At 38.7% G+C, this 22,781-nt stretch overlaps 1 protein-coding gene across 1 annotated transcript; it reads right to left on the bottom strand.

Moving 5' to 3' along the window:
- Positions 1–15,801: 15,801 nt before the first annotated feature.
- Positions 15,802–21,992, bottom strand: LOC102304115 (probable N-acetyltransferase camello). Its single transcript, XM_005918834.3, has 2 exons — positions 17,997–21,992; positions 15,802–17,456 (listed from the first exon to the last, which is right to left on the bottom strand). Exons 1-2 carry the CDS (start codon positions 18,013–18,015, stop codon positions 16,705–16,707), a joined length of 771 nt encoding a protein of 256 aa, XP_005918896.1. The 5' UTR covers positions 18,016–21,992; the 3' UTR covers positions 15,802–16,704.
- Positions 21,993–22,781: the final 789 nt, after the last annotated feature.

The raw sequence follows: 22,781 nt of genomic DNA, 5'->3' as shown, positions 1-22,781 counted from the left end.
GCCTTTTCCCGTGTTGTAATTGTGTATCGTAGTTTGAAAGGACTATTTACGCATTACCATAGCAACCAGTGAGCATTAAGGGGCAGAGAGGAGGATGTTACTCTCAATGTTGTTGGCGCATTTCAGGAGGATGCTGCTAATAAAGTTACACAATTACTCAGTGAATTTGCATTTATTATTATATTTGCAAAAGACCACAGTTTTTGTCTTGGTTGTATCATTTTATTTTGTTGTATTTATCCGCGACACCTGAAAGGCCGGTCTGTGAAAATATTGTCTGACATTAAACCGGTCGGAACAAAAAAGGTTGGGGACCGCTGGTATAATCGTTTTGTCCATGTAGTGTTCATGCACAACAAGCACACCATTTACTACCTCAATTCTGTATTTGCTAAGTAGGTAATAAACATCACTGTCAATTCCTCTTTTCTTCTTTGTAACACATCCAAGGATGGACACTTTGTAGCACTGTTTAATCTTACCTGATCATTCACACCACCCCTTCACTTATCAGTCACTGAAATGCTCTGCATGTCTTTCCCCCAATTTGGGATTTGTTTTTCAAAAATAGGGAAATGCTATTTTCTACTAATAACAAGTTTTTTGTTTTGTTTTTTTCCATTTTAAACATAACATTTCTTCCCAAATGAGCTATTTGTCAGAGGAAAAATTATAAGTGTTACAGTTTTCTAAAACATTTTAATGTTAATATGTGGTAAAGATGCTATGTCGCAACATGAAGCTTGAAGTTACTGAATTATTTTGGAATTTAGTTATATTAGCAAATATTCTTACTTTGCACCTCATGAAATTTATAGGTCAAATCATATCAGGGTTTTGGGCTTATCCAGTTTTGAGTTCTTTTTTTAATTAAAATCCCTGCAGCTAAAATTTTCTAACTTTCTTAATAGTAGTATTTCCATTTAATTTGACAGAGAAATTCATGTTCCCTCACATGATGAGCTCTGATAACTTTAGTGCTTGCACGTCATCACATTAAAACATCAAATAGCTCTCCAAATATTGCTAATTGTGAACATTTCCATATTTAATGTGAGCAGTATATATGAGAGAAAATAAATGTAACATGGACCCTTTAGTCTGTTACTGCAGTATGATCTAGAATATTTACGTTAATAGTGTGCCTCTTAATTTTAACCCAACATGCATATAGTAGGCTATTTTAAACTTATTTCACTCTTAGTGGCACAATGAATCTATAGTTCACATCATGCTGTTCTTTTTAAATCATTATAGGTTTTATAGATTTTAATCTTAACCTAATTTTGAGGACATTTTGCTTTCTTGGCAAAACTGCCTGATTATTTGCTAATCCTCACAAAAATCCTAAAGAACACTAAGAGATGAGATCTAATCACTTCCGTTACATAATTCTGTGCAGTTCAGAAAACCTTCGCCGGTTTATAGACTGCATAAAAGTCAGACATGCAGAAAAACAGAGCAAATTTAAGATGCAAGTGTGGCCAGTGTACAGTGGTTTGTGTGTTTGACCCTGAGGAGGAAATGTGACTGATGATGCCCCTCAGATAGTGGTTATTTTAGTCTGATCAGCTTTTTCCATAGTCATGAATCAGATGATGGGATGAGAATAACAGAAAAGGAACCCTGCTGTGTGGAGGTTACAAAAGCTGCAAGAGAGGGAAACTTTCTTGCAGCTTGGCAGGAATCACAAAATATGTCCGGCAACAATTAAGTCTCCTGAGAAGTGAGCAGGAGGATGTGCTTATTCAGGGTCTCTCGGCTCGTACTCAAACCCAGTGATGGTACACAAGAAGAGATCCAGAGCAGACAATGCGGTCTCTTTGCAGCACGCAGAATTTGCAAATATCAATCTGTCTATTCTCTGTAGCTGACTCCCAGGCTGCTGGGTTACAGTATGTTGTCTTTGGGTAATAATCGCGTGTTTTCACCTCAGAGCACCAGCGGAGACAGTGTTGAGGTGTAGCTTGGTCAAATTAAGTGAAATTGGTGGGGTGGTACAGCTTTACAGTGGGACACAGACAGAAACGGAGCCAGTAAATGAAGGATGAAGGTTTGTCTAGAAATCTATGTGTGTCTTGTGTGTGACAGGAGTGTGTGTGTGTGCGTGTGTGTGTGTGTGTGTGTGTGTGTGTGTGTGCTTGTGTGTGTGTGTGTTGGTGTGTGTGTGTGTGTGTGTGTGTGTGGGAGTCTGTGTGCGTCTGTGTGTGGGCTTTCACCCAGTTGGAGAGGGAGACGTATTGCTGCATTTTGAAGACAGTGTCTCCTCCATGCAGGATTGCTTCACTTGCAGTGTTATATTTCTGGAAATCATCATATTTATTTTGCAGTATCATGTCAGCATATTTGCTTGATGTGTGAGTACGCAGCCTAGTTATTACAAAAGCAAATTTTCCTCTGATATTGAGATCGAACTGTGGAAACACCATGGAGAGTCCCTCTAAAATATTTCAACTACAGTTCAAACCAAAGGCTATCAATGATGTCAGTAAATGCAATACTTAAACTTATACGATCAAGAATAATAATTAAGACCTTGGTTTGATTGTGTCATTTAATTGGCTTACAAGTATTTATATTTGCTTGTAGCCCTCTAGGTGGGGGTGGTAATCTCTGACGGCTTGGCTAGAGAGAACAATCTGTCTCCTTATAAGCATATTCAAATCTCCAAAGATCCATCACTGTCTATTGTTATTATTAGTTTTGGCATAAAAAACTAATTTAGCAATCACAGTCGGATAATTAAAAATCCAACTAAATCCATTCCCGCAGGAGTGAGTGCACTGGATGGCTGGGACTGCGTCGGGATGCATTTCATTTTCTGTGATGTGAACCTTTTAAAACCCTGGTTAACCCTCTGTACATTGCTGGAAAAGTCTTTTTTCCTGTTTTGTTCTATCACACTGTTAAATAAAATCTGATTTTGACAGTGATCAAACATGTTAAAAACACAATAGCCTTATTAAACGCAGAGTAGTTTGGTCCCAGAAGCAGGATTCATCACGTCATCACTTAAAGCCCAGATAGCGGCAACCACCATGTGGCCTATTGTTTTATTATATTGAAATTAAAAATATTATATTATATTATATTTGTATTCATCACGACTTAATGCATAACAAAATATTGCTGTAACCTCAAAAGCTGAGGACCACTCATGAATTATGCAAAAACATACAGTGCAAATATATTTGCAAACATGTGAGCATATATGGATTGCATTATTTTCAGATAACTATATGATTTTAACAACAACACCAACATGCTGCCCACTGAAATATTTAGAAAAATCCAAAAAACAAACAAACAAAAAACCCCATAATATTTAGTGTTGTTACCTAAGTACTAGTGCATAGTATAGCATAATTTCAGGAACAGGGTTGCAACTTTATAGTGATCTACCTCAAACTGTCTGGATTCCGCCATTTGGTAAGGCATGTAATCCAAGCAATTATGAAATCAACAAACTTTACAGGATAGAAAACACCTTTACATTCATCCGCTGAGTTTCCCTCAGGTACAAGAAGAATCCCCTTTATTAAAATCTTCCCTTGTTAGAAAAAAGTCATAGAAGTCACATTTGTGAAGCTTACTTCAGATACACACATTCTCCTGACAGGCTTTTAAAGCAGTCTTTTTTTTTCTGACAGCATCTTTCAGATTTCACATTTGACACGTTGCTTTTTTTCTGCCATGAAGACATTTTAAGTCTAGCCCACCAGCTTTAAGCTATAAACAACCCCGAATGCAATAGAAGGCTGGTGACATCAACATGGAAATACTCAATAAATCTTCTCTACATCCAACCATATTTTCTAGAAATGATGTTTATGCACTGCTAATGACTAAGGATTTGTTTTTCTCCCCAATTTATCTAAATGTATGTGTTAGTTGTTGGGAGATGATTGGGCTAGACTGTGGGTGCACACTGCATATGACTTTATTTCAAACATTTTGTTTGGTTGTAGATATTTATGAATGAAAAACCGACATTAAGAGCAAACGTTTGGTAAAGAATCTTACTATGATCATCCTAAGACTCAGCACAAACCACACAGGTCTGTGCTTTTTGATCAAAATGACTGACAGCAACCAGGCGTTACACTCAAACAATCCATCAACTGACAACCAGTTTTGATTTAGAAATATTGCTGACTGCTGCTGAAGTGAGTGTGACCTTACTTCATTTATGAGTCACATCCTATTTGAAGTAGAAAGGAGAGCACAAGGAAAAAACGAAATAAACAAAGCCTCTCCTTCAACCAAACAGTTTTATTCCTTCCAGAGAACATTGTGTTCGTGTAGCATAACAGTAGTAACTAAGAAGCGATGCAAAATATAGATTCTGGGGTCTTTAACCTTGTTACCCTTATTTTAGTGACAGTGTGGACACAGGACCGCTCATTCAAGTAGTGAATGTTCCCAATGATGTCACATTGTCATTGTTTCTGTTTCTGCTTTGATTAGTGCTTTTTAAAAAACACAAATGCTTTAGAGTCCCAGGTGACTCGCCCGCTTTATTAAACTGAGCTATTTATTCAGTTAATGTTTGCCACAGGTACCAAGTGGGTATGTTATTCTGTCAGTCATTTTAAAGAGGAGCTGCTACATCGCTGCGTTTATCACCTGGATAAGGAACTTTCCAGGCTGGAAGTTTTCCGAACATTGGTGATGTTGTCAGATCTCTTTGAGACAGCTGCGCCGTGCCCTGGTCATGCCACACATGAAAAAGAAAACTGATCCTGCTACACTGTAAGCCTCAACCCGAGCAGCAATGACCCTCTTGGGAGCGAGAAAAACTTCACCTGCTGATGTGACTGTGCAACGCTTGGCTGGAAAATCTGCTTGAAAAAGGGGTTACCTTTGCTCCTGGAGCACTGACAAGAAGGTAGCAAGTGTTTGTTCCTCCTGTCACTTGCTCTGAGCAACGCATGAGATAAACTGTGTGCTATCAGTGCTTGAAGTGTGCGTTTAGTTTTAGTTGTTTTTTTTTATTGTTTCTATACAACAGTAGTGAGAGATTAGTTCACATTGCAAGCAATGAATCAGAGTCATTCCTGGTGGGTGTTGGTCTCCACCAGGACGGTAATCTGTCAAAGGTTCTGCTCATAACTTTAATGGACAGACTTTCTTGGTGCAGCCAACAGGAGGAGGGTGTCGGATCTCAGGATCTCATCTTTGCTTTTTGTAGATTTTGTGGCTCTCTTGGCTTCCTCCAGCTCACACTGGGGTGGTTTGCAGCTGAGTGTGATGTATCAGGAATGACAATTACCATGTCCAATCTGAGTGTATGGTTCTCAGCCAGAAGAGGGTGGGGTCCCCACTCTGGGTCAGGAATGAGGGGCTCCCCTAAGTAGAGGAGTTCAAGTATCTTGGGGTCTTGTTCAAAAGTAACGTGAGAGATCATGAGACTGACAGACAGATTACTGCTGCAATGTGGATGCTGTACTGATGTGTTATGCGATATGAAGGAGAGAGGAGGTGAAGCTGTAAATTTACAGGTTGATCTATGAGTCTACCCTCAGCTACAGCCACAAGCTCTGGGTGGTGAAAGAACAAGATAGCAAATAGAAGCAGGCGAAGTCTGTTAGCTTGCGGAGCACAGCCAATCCGGAGGGACTAAAAGTAGACCCAGTACTCCTCTTCATCGAACGGACCCAGATGAGACGGTTCAAGCATCTGAATTTGATGCTTCCTGGATGCATCATACATAAAGTGTTTTGGGTATGTCTGCAAGGAGGCTCAGGGGAAGGACATGTTGGAGAGATTAAGTCTCGGAGCTGGCCATTTGTTCTTTAATTTCAGTTATTTAATATTTAGGTCAAAATGAGCCCAGCTGGTTTCATAATACAAATACAACAATAATAATATTTACTTGAAATTACTTAAAGCCTGACACCAGAATCAAAACACAGTAAAGTGGATTATACTTTGGATAAAAGCTGAATATTGTATTAAAGACAAGTGCAGAATTTCATTTTATAAAATATGCAAATGAATTCTAGCTATGCAAATTCAATATTTATCCTTTTTTATTATTTAGATGAGGTCAATTTGATAACGAATAATGCTCTGATTAAATTTAAGTGTTGCTATTATAATTATTTTGGTGTTATTTGTCGTCAGTGTACAGGGCTGACATCCACCAGTTTAGGGTTGAAGATCTTATGTACCAAATGTTTGAGTCTTCTGAACTGGTGTAACTTCTATAAGAAGCAGTTGGCATTAATCAAATCCCAATCCTAATCCTAACTCTAGATGGACTGATAACAGCCTGTTGGATGTTGGTACGGTTGCAGAAAGAGGTTTCAGTTAAACGCTACAGTAAATCACAGTGGTTAGCACTGTTGCTTGCGTGGGTTTCCTCTTGGGGTTCCGGCTTCTCCCACCATTAAAAACTTAATTAAAACCTGAGGTGATTCGCCTGTTATTGTGCCCTTGTGCAAGGCACTCACCTATGGATGCAATTAGTCTCTGGGCGTTGCTTCTGCCCACGGCATCTGATGCTAAAGATGAGATTGTCCTGTATATACATACACATTTATCCAAAATACTGATATTTAAAACTCCCATAAAGTCTCATTTTCATTTCGTTTTTTCAAACGCATACTGCTGGAAATCTGAATATATAGCTCAGGCAACGTTATGCTGGTGCTAGAAAAAAGAAGCATATGAAAGCGAATTTATAGAGGGGTCAGGTTTGCCACTTTCCCAGCTGCTGGACCAGCATGTCCCATCTTTGCTTGCATCCATCCATCATCTTCTTCATTCTTATTTTTGTAAGGAGACTTATTTTGAACCTGTGATCTGCCTGCGTGGATTCTTTTTTATGATGCTCAGAGCTTTTTTTATATATATATAATCCACACCGTTATTGGAGGAACTGTACTGTAAATCCTATTTTCTCCAAGCTGGTATGTCTCTGTTTCATTTTGAGAAGAAATCCATTTCGGCCCTCTGCTCGAGAAGTAAGAATCCATCCCAAAATGATCCTCCGAGACACCTGAATTGTAGCAACCGCAGCACACTGTTTATAAATATCTTCTAGGTTTGTCAGCTTGTCCAAACATTAATACCCCTGAGAAACAGCATCATGAAAAATGTAAGTTGTTTCTCTGTCTGGGCCTATTAAATCCCCTATTAAGCTTCCAAAGGCAGTCAATACCCAGTGTCTGAACCATTTGATTCACTTTAGAGATCACATCTCACCTTGCACATTCTCCAGTCACACTGTGTTTTGTCTTGTTGCTCAGTGCTGACAGTGACACCCGGCTGAGAAAAACACAAAGCTTTTAAGACAGCTTTTAAGATGTATAAACATCCCACTGCGCTCTCTTATAACCAATAATTTATAAAATGCCAACATCCCAGCCAATAAAAGCTTTAATTTGACACTTTAATAGTCTTTTTGAAGTGTGTGCCAAGTCCAAGAATTGTTCATACATGTAAATTGCCTAAAATGAGAACGAAAGCTTCTGACGCAGCGTTGAAGGCGCAGAGAGGTTAGACTGAGCTATCTAGTGTTACAGCTGCTAATACAAACAGCAGCACGGCTAACAACTGCATAATCTGTCTGGATATGACAGCTGGCATGTATGGAGTTACATAACAGATGGCAACAAGCGCTCTATAACTGCGAGGCTGCTGTGCATCCTTGCAGTCGTTTCCTCGAGGAGAAATCGAAGTCCATAACAGGTCTATTTCTCTCACTCGGAAGCGCAAATCTCATCACCGAAGACTGAGACGTTATCCCTTCCTCACTTTAATACTGTGACACGTGGCAGATATCCTCACCGCAGCACAACTTAATCCGTGACTCACTGAGCGTGCATGATAAAGTGCCGTCGTCCAACTTCCTTGTCAAATCGCTTCTTTAATTAATACAGATATCGATCAAAGCCATATTTTTAATGGTTTATGTGGGCCAGTTGTGATAGGGATTATTTTCTTCACTTCCTTCAATAACCCTGGAAACTCTGAGATATGGTGTACATCATCAGAAATTATTGATTTTCCCAATATATTGGATCGGGACCTATGCTGTCATTTAAGAAATATAGAAAAAGTATCACGGAGCAAAGACAGAGATGTGGATTTATGTTTCACTTGAACGTTCATTTATGATGGTTATTGTAAAATAACACAGCGAAAAAACACTGATGCCAATAATATGTCTTTATGTCATCAATTATTTTGTCTCATTAGAAGTCGACATTTTTTAGAAGCAGAAGAAATGCAAGTCTTCAATAATAGCTGTACATCATCTCTCAGAAAGCGATATTTCTCAGCAGGCTTCTTTAAGAAAGCACAACTACAGAAAATGCCTAGTAACATTACCCCGAACTCACTATCAAAATGTCCCCGACTGCTTCAACCAATGAATGAACTTAAATCAAACAGGCCGGCCTCGGCTGCTCGCAGTTTGGAACACGAATATTATCAGTTAATCAATGCGGCACCTCTTCTTTAGTCCGTAAGTGATGTGTTTTGACATTTAGTGCTGAGCTCTCATCTGTGCTTGCACTCACAAAAGATCTTACGTAATCACTCAGAGTTAAATGCCAATAAAAGTTTCCTCTTAAGGGATATCACAAGGCTGAAGCTTCCAAAAGTTAACAAAACAAATCATCCCTCTTTGATGTGGTAATACCACATAAAGCACCAATTTTGCTAGATTATTCAGGAGAAATCACAAATATTTATGTATTTTTGCAGCTAATGATTATTTAATGTGAACTTAATGAACTGTCGAACAAATTGGGGCCTGAAGAGTGCACTTTTTATTTGATGAATAATTCTATCAGATAGCTGAGGCTGAGATTATCAGCGCTGCAAGCTTTCTTTTTCCTGTGAACAAGTAGTATATAATTGTGCAAACGATCAGCGTCAGTGTTATTGATTTTGTTGGTGAGTCACATCACCTGCAACCAGTGTTGGGGAGTAACAGATTACATGTATCGGAGGTATTTAAAATACAAAATATGAGTAACTGTATTCCGTTACAGTTACCACTTAAAAATGTGGTATACAGAATACAGTTACTTTGTTGAAATATTTTTGGTAATTCCACGCCGGTGGAAATGGTAAATGGCCTGCATTTGTATAGCGCTTTACTCAGTCCCTGAGGACCCCAAAGCGCTTTACACTACATTCAGTCATTCACCCATTCACACACACGGCAAGCTACATTGTAGCCACAGCTGCCCTGGGGCGCACTGACAGAGGTGAGGCTGCCGGACACTGGCGCCACCAGGCCCTCTGACCACCACCAGTAGGCAAGCATGGGGTTAGTATCTTGCCCAAGGATATTTGGCATGCAGCCAGGAGGCAGCCTGGGATCGAACCACCGACCTTCTGATTGGTGGCTGACCTGATCTGCCACCTGAGCTACAGCCAGCCCTTTTATATACACGCTGAATAGTTTTCTATACAAGATCGCTGCAAAAAGTGCAGTCCTGTCCACCCTACTGTTACTCATTTATATTAAGATTCAAAAATCTAGTTGGTATTGGTATGACGAGCATCCTTCAGTAATAGTAATAAATCACACAGCAATAGTACATTCATGTAGTTGTAAAAAGCATGACAATATATTAAGTAATCCAAAGTATTCAGAATACGTTACTCTCATTGAGTAACGTAGTGGAATACGTTACAAAATACATTTTTGGGGCATGTATTCTGTAATCTGTAGTGGAATACATTTTAAAAGTAACCTTCCCAACACTGCCTGCAACCCATGTTGCAACCTGCATTACCTGCAACCCATGTGGATTGCAGGTAATGCAGGTTTCCTACTGCAAAAATGTCTTAGTGTTTCTAGACCAACGGCTGGCACGCCCAATATTCTTATTGGTTTCTCCCAACTTGGTCAGGAGATATTTTTATCATTAATAAGACACTTTCTCCATATGCATATTAATGTTGTTGGACTATATTGCTGACCTTCTTTGATTGTCACAGCAAACCTAACCTGGAGCAGGTTTATTTAGTTAAAACAAGATGTAAGACAGACCTAAATGGTGTCAGTGAGTCATGGCCACTCCATTCATACAAGAGGAACCAGTTGCAATCTGTGCATTAGTAATGAGATTTCAAGTGGAAAGAATATAGCACAATCGTTATTATGATCCTTTAGCTTACCCTGACTCATTACTTTTTGAGAGGTGCCACTTCAGCCAGGAGGGAAAAATTCACAAATAGGGTTTATTAGCACCTATATTAGAAGCCAAGTGTTACATTTCCTGCCGCTGCTGCCAAATAATTATAAATGAGTAAAAAAAAAAAAATTACACAAAGGCCCGTGATATGACACGAACTGCAGGATGTCCAATGAGCTTACGTTACCTGAAATGGAGTCACCGCTGCTGCAGTCTTTCAGTCGCTCAGAAGGAGCGCCGTCCTTCCTTTTACATCTTCGAAAATTTGCTGTTGTAATGATTTTGGTTGATACCCAACCAAAATGTGATGTTACATTAGACCCATCTGGTTCTGACTTGTTTTTCTTTTGTTTGTTTTTTCAACCTGTCCTCTTTATATTTGCTGTAACTGGGAAGAAACCCTTAAATGCACTTAAATGCACCTCTTTAGCGTAAAGTGTACATAAATGTAATAGCTTCAAAGGAAGAAAACTGAAGCCAAAGCAGAAGTGCCTAAAACTACACATAGGAAAATAGCCTTTGGGATTCCTTTATCCATAACCTTGGTGAGTTTATGATCTCAACCACTATTTCAGAGTCTTATTTAATAAAGTAAAAGCTCTGCTTTGTGCCAGGGTTTTTTAAAAAAAGAATATATGTCAGTTTCTGCTGAAGAGGAACTTTATGATTGACAACTTAGCATCAGATGAGCGTGTAGAGTGCATCTTGGATTGTTCAGATACAAATGATCATAAGATCATCAACACCATGGACATATATATATAATGCAAGTAACATTTTGTTTTTGGAATTTGATTCTTCTACTCCAATTCTCACACTTGTATTTTCTTAGTTTAAACTATCCTTGGATTATGTTTCTTCTGTGAAGGTTACGCTTTGTTACCTTAGAGTTGTTCTAATTTCTGCTTCCTTTTTTTAACTACTATTACTGGTGTGCTGTAGTAGAAGGATATTAAAACGAATGCATTTCCTTAAGGTGAACTGTTTATCTGTTTAATTTGTCTGACGCCACCACTTCTCTCTTGTTTGTGCTGCTTTTGTGATTCCTTTAGGTCAAATTATCTGGTTGAATTTCTCTGAGCCCTCCAATACAAGTTCTTATTCACTTCAAGTGAAACTTTTGCCCTCCCATGTTATTCCTTCAGCCAGAGAGTTGTCAGTCATGGTTTCCCTAGTTAGTCAAGAGTATGCAGGCACCTCGTACAGCTGAAGACATCTATTCTTATCAAATTGTCATGTGGCTTTGAAGAACAGAGCAAACTGCTCTCGCAAATGAAATGGAGTCTTTGAAGTGACGTAAGCAGACCAGGTTCTTTGCACCTTTCACATTTGTTTTGATTATTTGGGATGTGGACTGAGCTAAAGGCTTGAATAGGGCAACAGCTATAGCCGGTGACTCTGCTCAAGTCACACAAGCGTATAGCTCATGATCACAAGATAACATTAACACAGAACGTGAGACCAAAATAAATGTTCTGTATAAAAAACCTGGAAAAGGTGTTATGTAGCCTGCTGTTACATATCTATGTTTTTCAAATAAGCAGCGTGAAAGACTGCAAAAATCTGGTCAGAGCTGTATGTTGTGTAGCTACTTTTTTATTAAATATTGTACGTAACGCAGCCATATTTGTGCCACAAATACAGGCAGTTGCTTTTTGAGATACTGGTGGGACAGAACCAAAGAACGAATATGAGCATGTATATGAATTATATCACTGGGGAGGTTTTTTGTTTTGTTTGGCCTTTTTTTCTGTCGTTGTTAGTTTAGTTTTTTATTAAAACAAATTTAACATTCAGCCTCCTACTCCAATAACTTTCATGTAAAAGTCTACAAAAGTATTTCATTTCAAGTCGCATTTGTACATTTTTAATAATATGCTAAACTCTCAGTGTGATTGAGATCTGAGTCTCAAGGTTCATTATCCTAAAATATTGCAGAATTATTTAAAGCACAAGAGGATCCGACTATAACTATTACCCTTCACCATATTGGAATGCAGCTATTCTGGGTAACTTGGCATTGCGTCTGAAATATGAAAAAAATTGATTGTCCCATATTTCTCCTAATTATAACAGCTGTGATCAATTTTTCCGTTGTTGTTTTGTCCAATTACTTGCTTGACCAAATCCCCACAGTCCTCTTGGATTGAAGCTGGAGCTCAGCAAACGAGCCACTGCCTAATACTGTGTGGAACATTTATCCATGATGTAGAGGTTCGCTTTTCGTGTAAACATATTTAATACCAACTCATTAGCTACATCTAATCCTACATTTATCCTCATAATTTGACTTCCAATCTTGAATGCTAATGAGACAGTAATTATGCTTTCATACATGTTCCAGTCCTTAGGTATAATTCAATAGATGCAGTCAACACATTTGTCCTGATTTTATGCTTTAGTTGTTAGTGTCTCAGACTGCGCGCTGTGGTCTAATATTCTGCTGTTATAGATAAAAAGTATATTTATCATTCTTGAACCATGCAGCAAATAATTGACCAATTATTCAGTAAAAAGGAAGTGCACACTCTGCATAATGTCAGGTTCCCAAAATGCAGCAAACATGTTTGTGTAAATGCACGGTATGCTGTTGTTACTTGTGATTTAACAGCTAACAGAATGGGCCAGGTGCTGTCTTCTGCAGTGAATTACAGCAGAACGGCCAAGAAAGTAACTTCCAGTGGTGAAACGAAGAAGATGAAAAGCGATTATGCGAGGCTGTGGTGAATAGTATATGATGATGTATGAGCCAAACAAATCTACTTTTGGCTTTCACACAACAGCACATAGGCGGCTGTTACCCTCATGTAATTAATCTCCATAATCTTTGCCTTTTCAATAAGGGTGCTAATCTAGAAAAAGAGACAGACCTCTTCACAAGCAGGCACTGTTTACAATGTTGATTACTTCCTTTGTTGTTGTCAGAGTTTGCCTGAAGATACATTAGCTCCTTTCTTATGATAAGCTAGATGGCGTAGATCTCGATATGAGTCCGATCAGTAAGATACTGAAAGAAATACGTTATTGTTAATATGCATGCATGCGGGATTTCTCAAGATAATCCCTGCCCACACACACACACACCACACAGGTGTGCACTCACCATCCCACCCTATAGGGGACAAAAAGATGTTTTCCTAATCGGATTTCTGAGCTCATCCTATGATGAGAGTCTGCCCATTTTATTGATCTTATGTTATCTCAAATTGGAAACCTTTGGTCCAGTAATGAGAGATAGATGGAAGGACGTTTTAAAGTTTCTCTATTGATACCTCAAACCAGGAAAAAATAAATAAATACAAGAAATTTCAAAGTAATGCTTTCCTACCCTCGGAGTTCCTCTGTAAAGTCAGTACTCTAATTAAGAATACAAATAAATCAGTTTTTCTCTGTTGCATTTAATTTCTGTGCATGCATGGAAAATTACATTTCACACCATATTTCACTTCATTTGATACTTTCCAAATATTATTGTTTTACAACACTAAATCTAACCAGAATTAATGTCTGTTAATGTCTGTTTGATCAACAGAAGCCCTTTCTTTACTGAGTGATAAGGTTAAATAAAATCCATATTTATTAAAAGCTATTAGTACTTACAATTAATCAAATGAAAATCACGTCTGTGCTGTGGAATGGTTTAATTTATTAAAGTGGATATGGAAACTTCAGCTTTTGCAACACAAAGCTACTTAGGAATGGCTTAGCAAGGGTCAACGTTGTGGAGTTGCCAAATCTAAATGTACGTGTGATTATTGGTCACACACAAAACACGTCACCATCTTTTTCTTCAAATGAAGTGCAAACAGAGCCTTCTCTATCCCCCTGAGCTTTTTTATTATCTCGTCTTGGTATTATGTGTATTTTATTCAATGTCAGCGGTCCCCAACCTTTTTTGCGCCACGGACCGCGTTTATGTCCACAATTTTTTTTTTTTTTTTTTTGCCTGTCCCGTTTGGCTCTTTTGCCATCAGAATTATTGTCTAAAGGCAAAGAAAGATGCCCAACGGATTTACTTTACCAAATTGACCATCCCAGCCTTGCCATAATGGTCCATTTGATTCACCTTTTATTGTTTATTTTATTTTCACTTGCTGAATACGGGACAGACTTGACTGGGGGAAAGAAGGGGAGAAAGAAAGAGGGAAAGAGAAACAGCTGAGAAGAGGGACGGGGGAGAAGGGCAAAAAACAAAAACCAACAGAATGGGCAGAGAAAAAAAATGCATATATCGATCACCTGGGTCACCTGCTGAGAAAGAAAAAAGAAAACAAGCAGAAGAGAACAAGAGTAATAGAATAAACAACATCACAATGATATATGGGAATATGACAGTAAATACTAAATATTAAACATTATTGTGCAGCACATAAGATCAACAGAACACAGTGTGCTTTGAGGTAGGAGCCAAAAAGGGTGTAGTTTGTGGGTGTGACCACCCGTGTGTACACCTGTGAGCATGGACGCGCTTGTTTTTTTAAAAGGTTCCTTCATGTAATGATCTGCTAGACAATATTTTCACACCGGCCTTTAAGGTGTCACGGATAAATACAACAAAATAAAACCAGTACCAGTTCCAAAAAAAAAAAAAAGAGTTATTCATAACACATGGGAAAAGACCCAGGAAAATTCAGTTAACGAACCCAGGGAAACCGAGCCTCAACTCTCGCGGCCTGGTACCAAACGACTCACAGACCGGTACCGGTCCGTGGCCCGGGGGTTGGGGACCGCTGTTCTATGTTGTAAATAAAGGTTAAAAATCAGCCTATTCATTTGCATAATGTGATATAAACATGGATAGCTTTGTCCAGAGAATAAATTCCGTCTGTCTTTCTTGAATTTATACATCTGCCTCACACACTACTCCCAATTTGTATTTTACATTTATGTTTTGCTGTTAAAAGGTTATTTTCTAGTGATCAGTGCACATCAAGCGTGTGACATCATTGCTATGAGGCAATAAAACACGACAACTTCTGAGGGGCTGAATGGTTTTCATAGACATTGTGGCAGCATGGATTTTGACGTTACGGAGAGTAGTTGCACAGCAGCTTCATCTCATATCATTGTCCCCAAAATGGCAACTGACTCATCTGTGCAGCATGTGTATGACAGGAATTACAATCAAGCTGTCATTACCTTGAGGCCAATTGTACTGGTAATTGTGAGAGGATGACAACAGGTTGGCCAGAATTAGGGCTCATCTTCCTTTGGCTAGTTCAGCACCTGCCTGCTGGCCACAGGCCGAATTTTTTTCTGACAGCCTCAGCAGGAATGATTGATGCCTGAAGGCCTTTGATGTGTGTGTGTGTGTGTGTTTCTCAGTGCCAAGCTGCTTTATCCATCCAGCACCCTCTCTTGAAGCTCATTTAGGTCGCACCTGTCATTGCACACATTGGTTGCTTGATGTTTTTTCCTTATAGGCTCGTCGTCTGCAGACGCATACCCTTTAAAGAAAAGCAGCTACTGTGCGGTGATGATAATATTCTGGAAATTGTAATCACCTTTAGCAGATGTCTGGTGCAATGTAGGTTAAGAAAGGTGTAAATCTACATTGTTTAGCTGATGCTGCACTATTCATGTCACTAGGTTTTTCCTGCATCAGGTTCTATAATGAACAGAAATGCTGTTTTTTGCATTGTTTCAGAGTCAACAATCACATTTTTTATTTTATAAAAGAAAAATTTCCATGGGTTTTCCACCTGGATTCACCCAATCCCTCCTCCCATACACGCACATACCATAGGACCACCTATAAAGAAACAGTTAAACTTTTTCTCTATTGTTTGGTGTTGATAATCTCAGTATTTGCCGTGTGTACAATGACCTGAATGCACTGCAGTATACCAAAGTCTTTATCCTATTTTTATGCCACACACTCACAGCTCTTTTAGCTCCAAAGAATTTTAAACCTCCCAATGTCCTGATACTATTGCATTTTTCATTGGTATTTTAAGCAAAGAGTTGTGAGGTCTTAGAAGTCAGCTGGCATTAATTCCTCTGAGGCAGAGGGATTCAGCCTCTCCCTGGAAAGAGGCTTAAAAGAAAGTTCTCCTGCTTCCAAATGACTACACTTCTCCTTTCTCACATACATTTTTATATTCCTTAGTGGACAGGAGAACAATAGATAATTGAACGTGACTACGTTTAAAATACAATAAATTCTTTTAATAGAAACTTACTGGGGTGTACTAGACTTGCATACGCAAATACGTTCATTTAACTAAGTTTGAGAAGTTGACTAATTGTCTCATTGTTCTCTATGTTTGTGGGAAACAGACTGTCAGGGGTGCAGGTGTATACATAATAGATCAAAGCGAGAAGAAATACGAGGAAACTGAGATCGTTAATCCTGCTTTGTGGAAAAAAACATGAAATTTAATATATTTTTCAAACTACCATGATAGCAAATTTGAGAAACCAGTGACCAATATCACACAGAGAGTTTTTTCCAATGATGGTACAAGATTAAATTAAGTGACATATTCATGATATGCTGTACATTTTAGGTTCTAATAGCTGCTCGCTAGATTAAATTTTATCTTTAAATTAACTTCTCCATTCGCATCACATTTATTCTGGCGAGGTTGGAGAACCAGCGGTTGGCATGCGTGTTGCGATGGGATGAGGTTTGCACAAAGCCGGCTTTCTCGAACAGGGAAATGGCTGCTGTCTGTGGAGAGCTCACATCCAGGATGAGACGGCCGAAGCCTCTCTCTTTGCAGAAATCCAAAGCCTTCCGTGTCAACTGCGAGCCCAAGTTTTTGCGGCGCCACGAAAATGCCACGACCATGTGACACATCTCACCATAACTTCCATCCCCGGCATCTTGAGCCAACTCAGAGCCTCCTCCCGTCACTCCGCCATTCCAGTCTTCAAACCTTTCGCCTTCTTCCTCTCCGCTTTTTCCAGTCACTCCCACCATTCCTACCACCTTGGATTGGCCATTGATGTCTGTCTCTGCTACCCAGAAGCCGTTATCTGGGTTTTCCAGGTAGCTGGCCTGAATGTCGGCCATATCTGCGCTTTGCCTCCTCATCATGTAGCCCTCATAGATATCATGGCAGCAATAATAAATGAGGCCAGCCCATGCACTGCCAAACAGTAGAGCTTGGAAGTAGGAGCTGCCTCCAAGCACATAACCAGCCATCGAAATGCTCAGAGCAACACCAATATGGTCTGGATGGCTCATGGCCTTGAAAAAGGCTGGGTAAACATGCTCAAAAATCCCATCCTTAAATAGTGACATGACCACATGTTGATCTGAAGGTCTATATTCCCTGATGGAGAACTGAACTGCATGTTAGAGGAAAAGAGAAGGGAGGGAGAGAATGAGAGCTCGGTGAGACTAATCTGCCTGTTGTTGCAATCAGAAATTCCTGCTGGATTTCACAATGGGCTAAATATGCTCACGTAACCTGTTAAATAAATATAAAATAAATCACTATGCCTCTCACTGATTCTTACCCTTTTCATTTTTAATTCATTTCTATTCCACATAAATATGAAAATGCCATTTTCATGTGACAACCTGAGGTGAAAATCACAATTAAAATTATTACTACTATTAAGATTCCAAGAGTGAGAGTCATTCTGGGGATGCAATACAATTAGGTCTCAAATGTGCTAATGATCGGAATCAAACGAAGGTGATCCTGAGGCAACAAACAAAAGCGTTTTAGTTTTATTGAAACGTGTTTATGTCATTAGGGGTTGTTAGTACTGCCATTCATCTGCACCCGTGCTGTCTTATTAGTTCTCTTGTTCATAACCAACATGACAAGAACAACAACAAAAATAGCATAAAAGATGAAAATAATCAGAAGTTTAACTTACAATTGTTTTTCTGGGCCATGCTGACGCCTTCCCCTCGTCTTTTGGTCTTTTTCTCACTCTGACAGACTTAAAGCTGCCCCAGACTTAATCTACAGATTGTGATAATCAGCCATTCACAAAAGGGATTGAAATTAGTCTGAGCATGCTCACCTATGAGTTCACACCACACACACACACACACACACACAGTGTAGACCTGAAATGACTTTGAAGTATAACTGCTACTGTTTGTATAAAACATTGAGGTTTATATAAGAAATTTTACACTTTGATTTAGATTCTGTGGAAGCGTGCTTTAAGTTAATTGAAATTAAACACAGGATTGTTTTGGTTATTTAATTTTTTTAACTTAATTGGGCTTAGTCAACAGAGTAAAGAACTTCATCACTGGATTTGTCAGAGAGGATGAGCACAGATCCTGAACATATTAAATCAGAAAAATGATCAGAATGTGAATTCGGGACCCATTCGAAAACTTCAAAGATACTTCCAAGAATAAAATGTTCTTATTAATCTCTTTTTTGGGTGCTTTAGTTTTGGTGGTTTTCTCTCGGGAATCTGCTTTGGATCTCCAGACCGCTTCTTCTGCACAATATAAGGTGAAAGTAAAATTAATATTGTCTAGGCCCCTGACATAAAAGTGTCCTATAGCGCTGGTGACAGTGTCTTGTGCAATAACCCGGTGGCCCTCTGACATGATTAAATTTCCTCAGCAGGAGAAAGGCCTTTACACCTGTTTAAATCAATAGCACTGCCTCATGAATCTGTGAGCCCTGGAAGGTCAAGCAACTGTGGAACTTTCTGAAACCATTTCACATCTGCAGAGTGAATTCTGACTGCAGAAGTGAAACCTCCTCCACTCCTGTAATCACGTTCGGTAAGCATGTATTTTTTCTTCTGTTTACATTCAGAGGCCTGTATCACAAAGTCCTTAATTCTCATCTGCATACACAATTAGTTGCATAAACCACGCCAAATTTACGCACTAATTAAAACCTTTAAAGTCATGATCTTTGGTTAGGTGGCATATGTAGACACATTGAATTGAGAGTCCTGAGACCAATGTAATGCAACGATAGGTTAAATATTAAGCTTACCTAATAAACCTTTTACAGTTACAGTTTTTAAGTTATCACCTACCATGTTCAAAGAAAAGTAACAAGCTGCTTTAAGTTGTTCGGTATTCATCGCATGTAGGGTTAGTCCTTATTCTTTGTGTGATGGTGAGAAAATAAATACCCCTCTGTACATCCATAATGATGATGATCCATCCAACAAGGACGGTTAACCTGAATGAATATCCAGACTGAATACTGACATACAAATGTACTGAAGTGCAATTGAAAAGTTATACAAGCCCAGTCCTGGCGCTGAATGAATCTTAACAAAGTAATTCAAATCTGCAAAATAACTTCTGCTACTCAACAATAGATGGGAACATACTTACCAGCTTGCTGGTTTGCGTTGATGTTATAAATGGAATGGAAACAATTCAAAAGGTTCACATTCATTGACTATGAAGTTCAGTTTTGTCTGGCATTAATGCTTAAAGATACTTTTTTTGCAATCACATCATCTTTGAAAAGACACATTTGTAATGAAATTGAAAGATGTTTACGGCGCAGTCCTTAAAAGGTCATTTTTCCTTCCATCCATCTTCGTTCATTTGTTCAGTTCAAAGTTGTGGGGAGGCTGAATCCTACACAGTATCAGCTATTTTAGGGCAATAGGTGGGGTCCACCCTGGAGAGACTGCCAATCCTTTGCAAGGCTAAAAAAAATCAAAAATATTCCACATTCACAGCCAAGGCTAATTTAGACTTACCAGATAACCTAACACATGGGAGGGAGGAGTAGTTACACAGACAGAACCCACGCAAGCACAAACTTTTTATTTTTAGATGTCTTTACTCAGCAAATGTGAGTAAAATGCTGTCCTCAAAGTGTCACTTGGTTTATCCTGACTCTTGGTGATTTTCTGGGGAACATAATCGCAATCAAAAAACATGAATAAGATGAAATACTTGTTTGCCATCAAAGGCTACATATGGATTCAAACAGAATGATGTGTGGACAAATATCTTAAAAAGACAACACACAGTTGTGGTGTATAAACTCTTCAGAAAAGCAGCTGACAACAGCTCTTGGTCACCAGTTGGGGGTAAAAGCTACAGATTCAGTCAGTGTAGTAAATTCACCTGTGTGATGACCTTGAAGACAAGCTTCTACTCCTACGTGCTGATTCATACTGAAAACCTGAAAAGTAAATGCTCTTTTCTTGGGAAAGAGTAGCATTCCGTAATAGTGTAGATCAGGGTCAGCAAATGATGTGTGAAGAAGGACAACCTAACTGTAAAAATCACTGTGTATTGACAAAAGTACCTAAGGTGAACAGCATTATACATTACATGTCTGAAAAAGCCGATTATGCTCTTGGAGTCACCACCGTTCACCTTAAAGTTGAATAAACTATTGCTGAGCATTTTATTTCTAAACACGAAAGTTAAAACCATTATTTGAATTAATAAGAATATGCTGTAGCATTCATCAAGTCACACTTGTTCATGAAGTGTCACGAATTGCTTTCAGTACATAACACCTCATCATCACAGGTAATATTAATCTCACTTGATAGAATTAGTTAAGAGTGCTTCAGAATTGATTGCACATTGTCTTGAAACAAAAAGTCGCAAGTTAAAAAAAAAACTATTGAAGTTGCCCTGGAAACTAATCACTCTAGACTAACTACATGGTCCATTTATAATGGAGACTGTAAATTAATGAGCCTGTTTCATATGCTTGTCATAGAAGTATGACATTAAGACATTAACCCATTATATTACTGAGATTTTCTCATCCAGTCGCCATCATTTGAAAACACCCAAGAAAAAGTTATTTTCAACCCACTGCGTCTCCAACAGTTCTGAATTTAACTTTGTCATCTCCTGTGACACAAAAGTACATATACACTGAGCTAACACTCTCCAGAGATTTCCATTTAACCTTGCTATAATGGACTGTCTACCACAGTGGTGGTAGACAGTGTATTTTTTATCTTTAGGCTTTTTGCTCAAAGGCAGCATTAAAATAACATGCGTTGAGAACAGCGGGCAACATGTCATGTGACTGTAAGAAACTAATAACATCCACATTTAAATTAGCGTATTTACCATTATGTAATGAGTTTCAGAAGTACATGCAGGCAACTGCTAGCTGCTTTCTTCTGCGCTTTGTGCTCAGATAAGCTAGCTGGCTAACTGACCTATATTTACTTTGTGGCTATAAAGGCATAAATTAGTAAAGTTTTTATTAATGTTATTAGCAAAAAAAGCCCTGAGATGGAAAAAGACAGCAACTTAACAAAGCTGCAGAAAACGTCTGTCAATTTTCCATCCATCTCAAGCCACGCATTGCATTTTCAGATAAGTTTACAGTTACCATTACCGAATTTCTATCACCTAAAACTGCCATAGCCCCTAAGCACCACTTAAGCAGTGTTTGTTTTTGATCTTGCAAAGCAAGACCGCTTATAGTTCAAACAGACCTATGAATTTTAGATCTTGATGGATCACTAATGCTTCATTTAGTAGGCATTAGTGATCCATCACATAATTAGTTTTTGGATAAGGGAATAATATTTTGGTTAGGTTAGCACAAGCCTCTGGTTTAATGCTAAACTGAATAGACTGAAAACTAAATACAAGAAACTAAGCCAAAAACTATAAACAAGGAACTAAAACTAGGAAACTGGAACATAGAACTTGGAATTATAAGGAGGACGACACAACAACACGCAGAGGAAGACAGAGGACTAAATACACAAAGGAAAAAGAAGTGAAACATTGCTGGAACAGATCTAACCGAATAGACAGAGAGGAAGCAAAACAGAATACAATAAACACAGGACAAGGGACTATCAAAATAAAACAGGAAACACAAGAAACACACTGACAGACAGATTGGGACTGGGGAAGAACAGACATGAGAATATAATTGACTAGGGTTAGGGTTAGGGTTAACCCTAACCCCTGGAGACAGAAAGACAACACAGTCAGGACACAGGAGATGCACAAACATAGAGACAAGGGTGACTAGATGTGACACAGGAGAGGCACAGAAACAAAACCTAAAGACCAGAGACTACAAATATAACCAGAAAATAACTAAGAGAACTAGAAATACAAATGACTACACCATGAATAACACTAAATCCTCACAAGGGTTGAAAGAGAGTGTTTAACTGCAGTCCCATATTTCAGGCTTTGGAGGCAACTGAGACCAAACTGAGGGGCTAGACCAACTGAACAACATCCATTTGAGTATTTTGGCTCAACCAGCCTTGTAAAATTAACTGGTGGGCATGGTAGGCAGGCACTGATCTCCTCTAACTGAAAAAACCTGAGTAAGGGTAGTTCTGAAAATGCTAGCCTACTACACTTTAATGCCATAGAATCATGCTTTCTGTCACCGCTGACCTACTTGATTAGCTCAAGATAACAACTTTAATCTTCAAAGAAAATCAAAGTCATGCCAATATTTGTTTCAATTGATGTGTGAATAACGGGAGATGCCCAATGGTAACTGCACAAAAAAGAACACAATGTCTGAATGCGAATCTGCAACCTTTCATTTTGTTTTTTTAATCACACATTGCAGTATAATTGTACAAAGAAACCAGGGTGCACGCTTTGGTTGTCTTGGACAAACCTTTTAGATTATGAGAGATAAGAAAGCATAATGAAAGTCTGGAATCACAACAGCCCCAAGAGGGGTGGAAGGCTGCCTT

This window comes from Haplochromis burtoni, unplaced genomic scaffold, assembly GCF_018398535.1.
Source record: "Haplochromis burtoni strain Fernald_Lab_line unplaced genomic scaffold, NCSU_Asbu1 Contig_31, whole genome shotgun sequence".
In the NCBI taxonomy this organism is placed as follows: Eukaryota; Metazoa; Chordata; class Actinopteri; order Cichliformes; family Cichlidae; genus Haplochromis; species Haplochromis burtoni.
The sequence above is the reverse complement of the archived record's forward strand: the minus strand, read 5'-3'. Positions and strand labels throughout refer to the sequence as shown.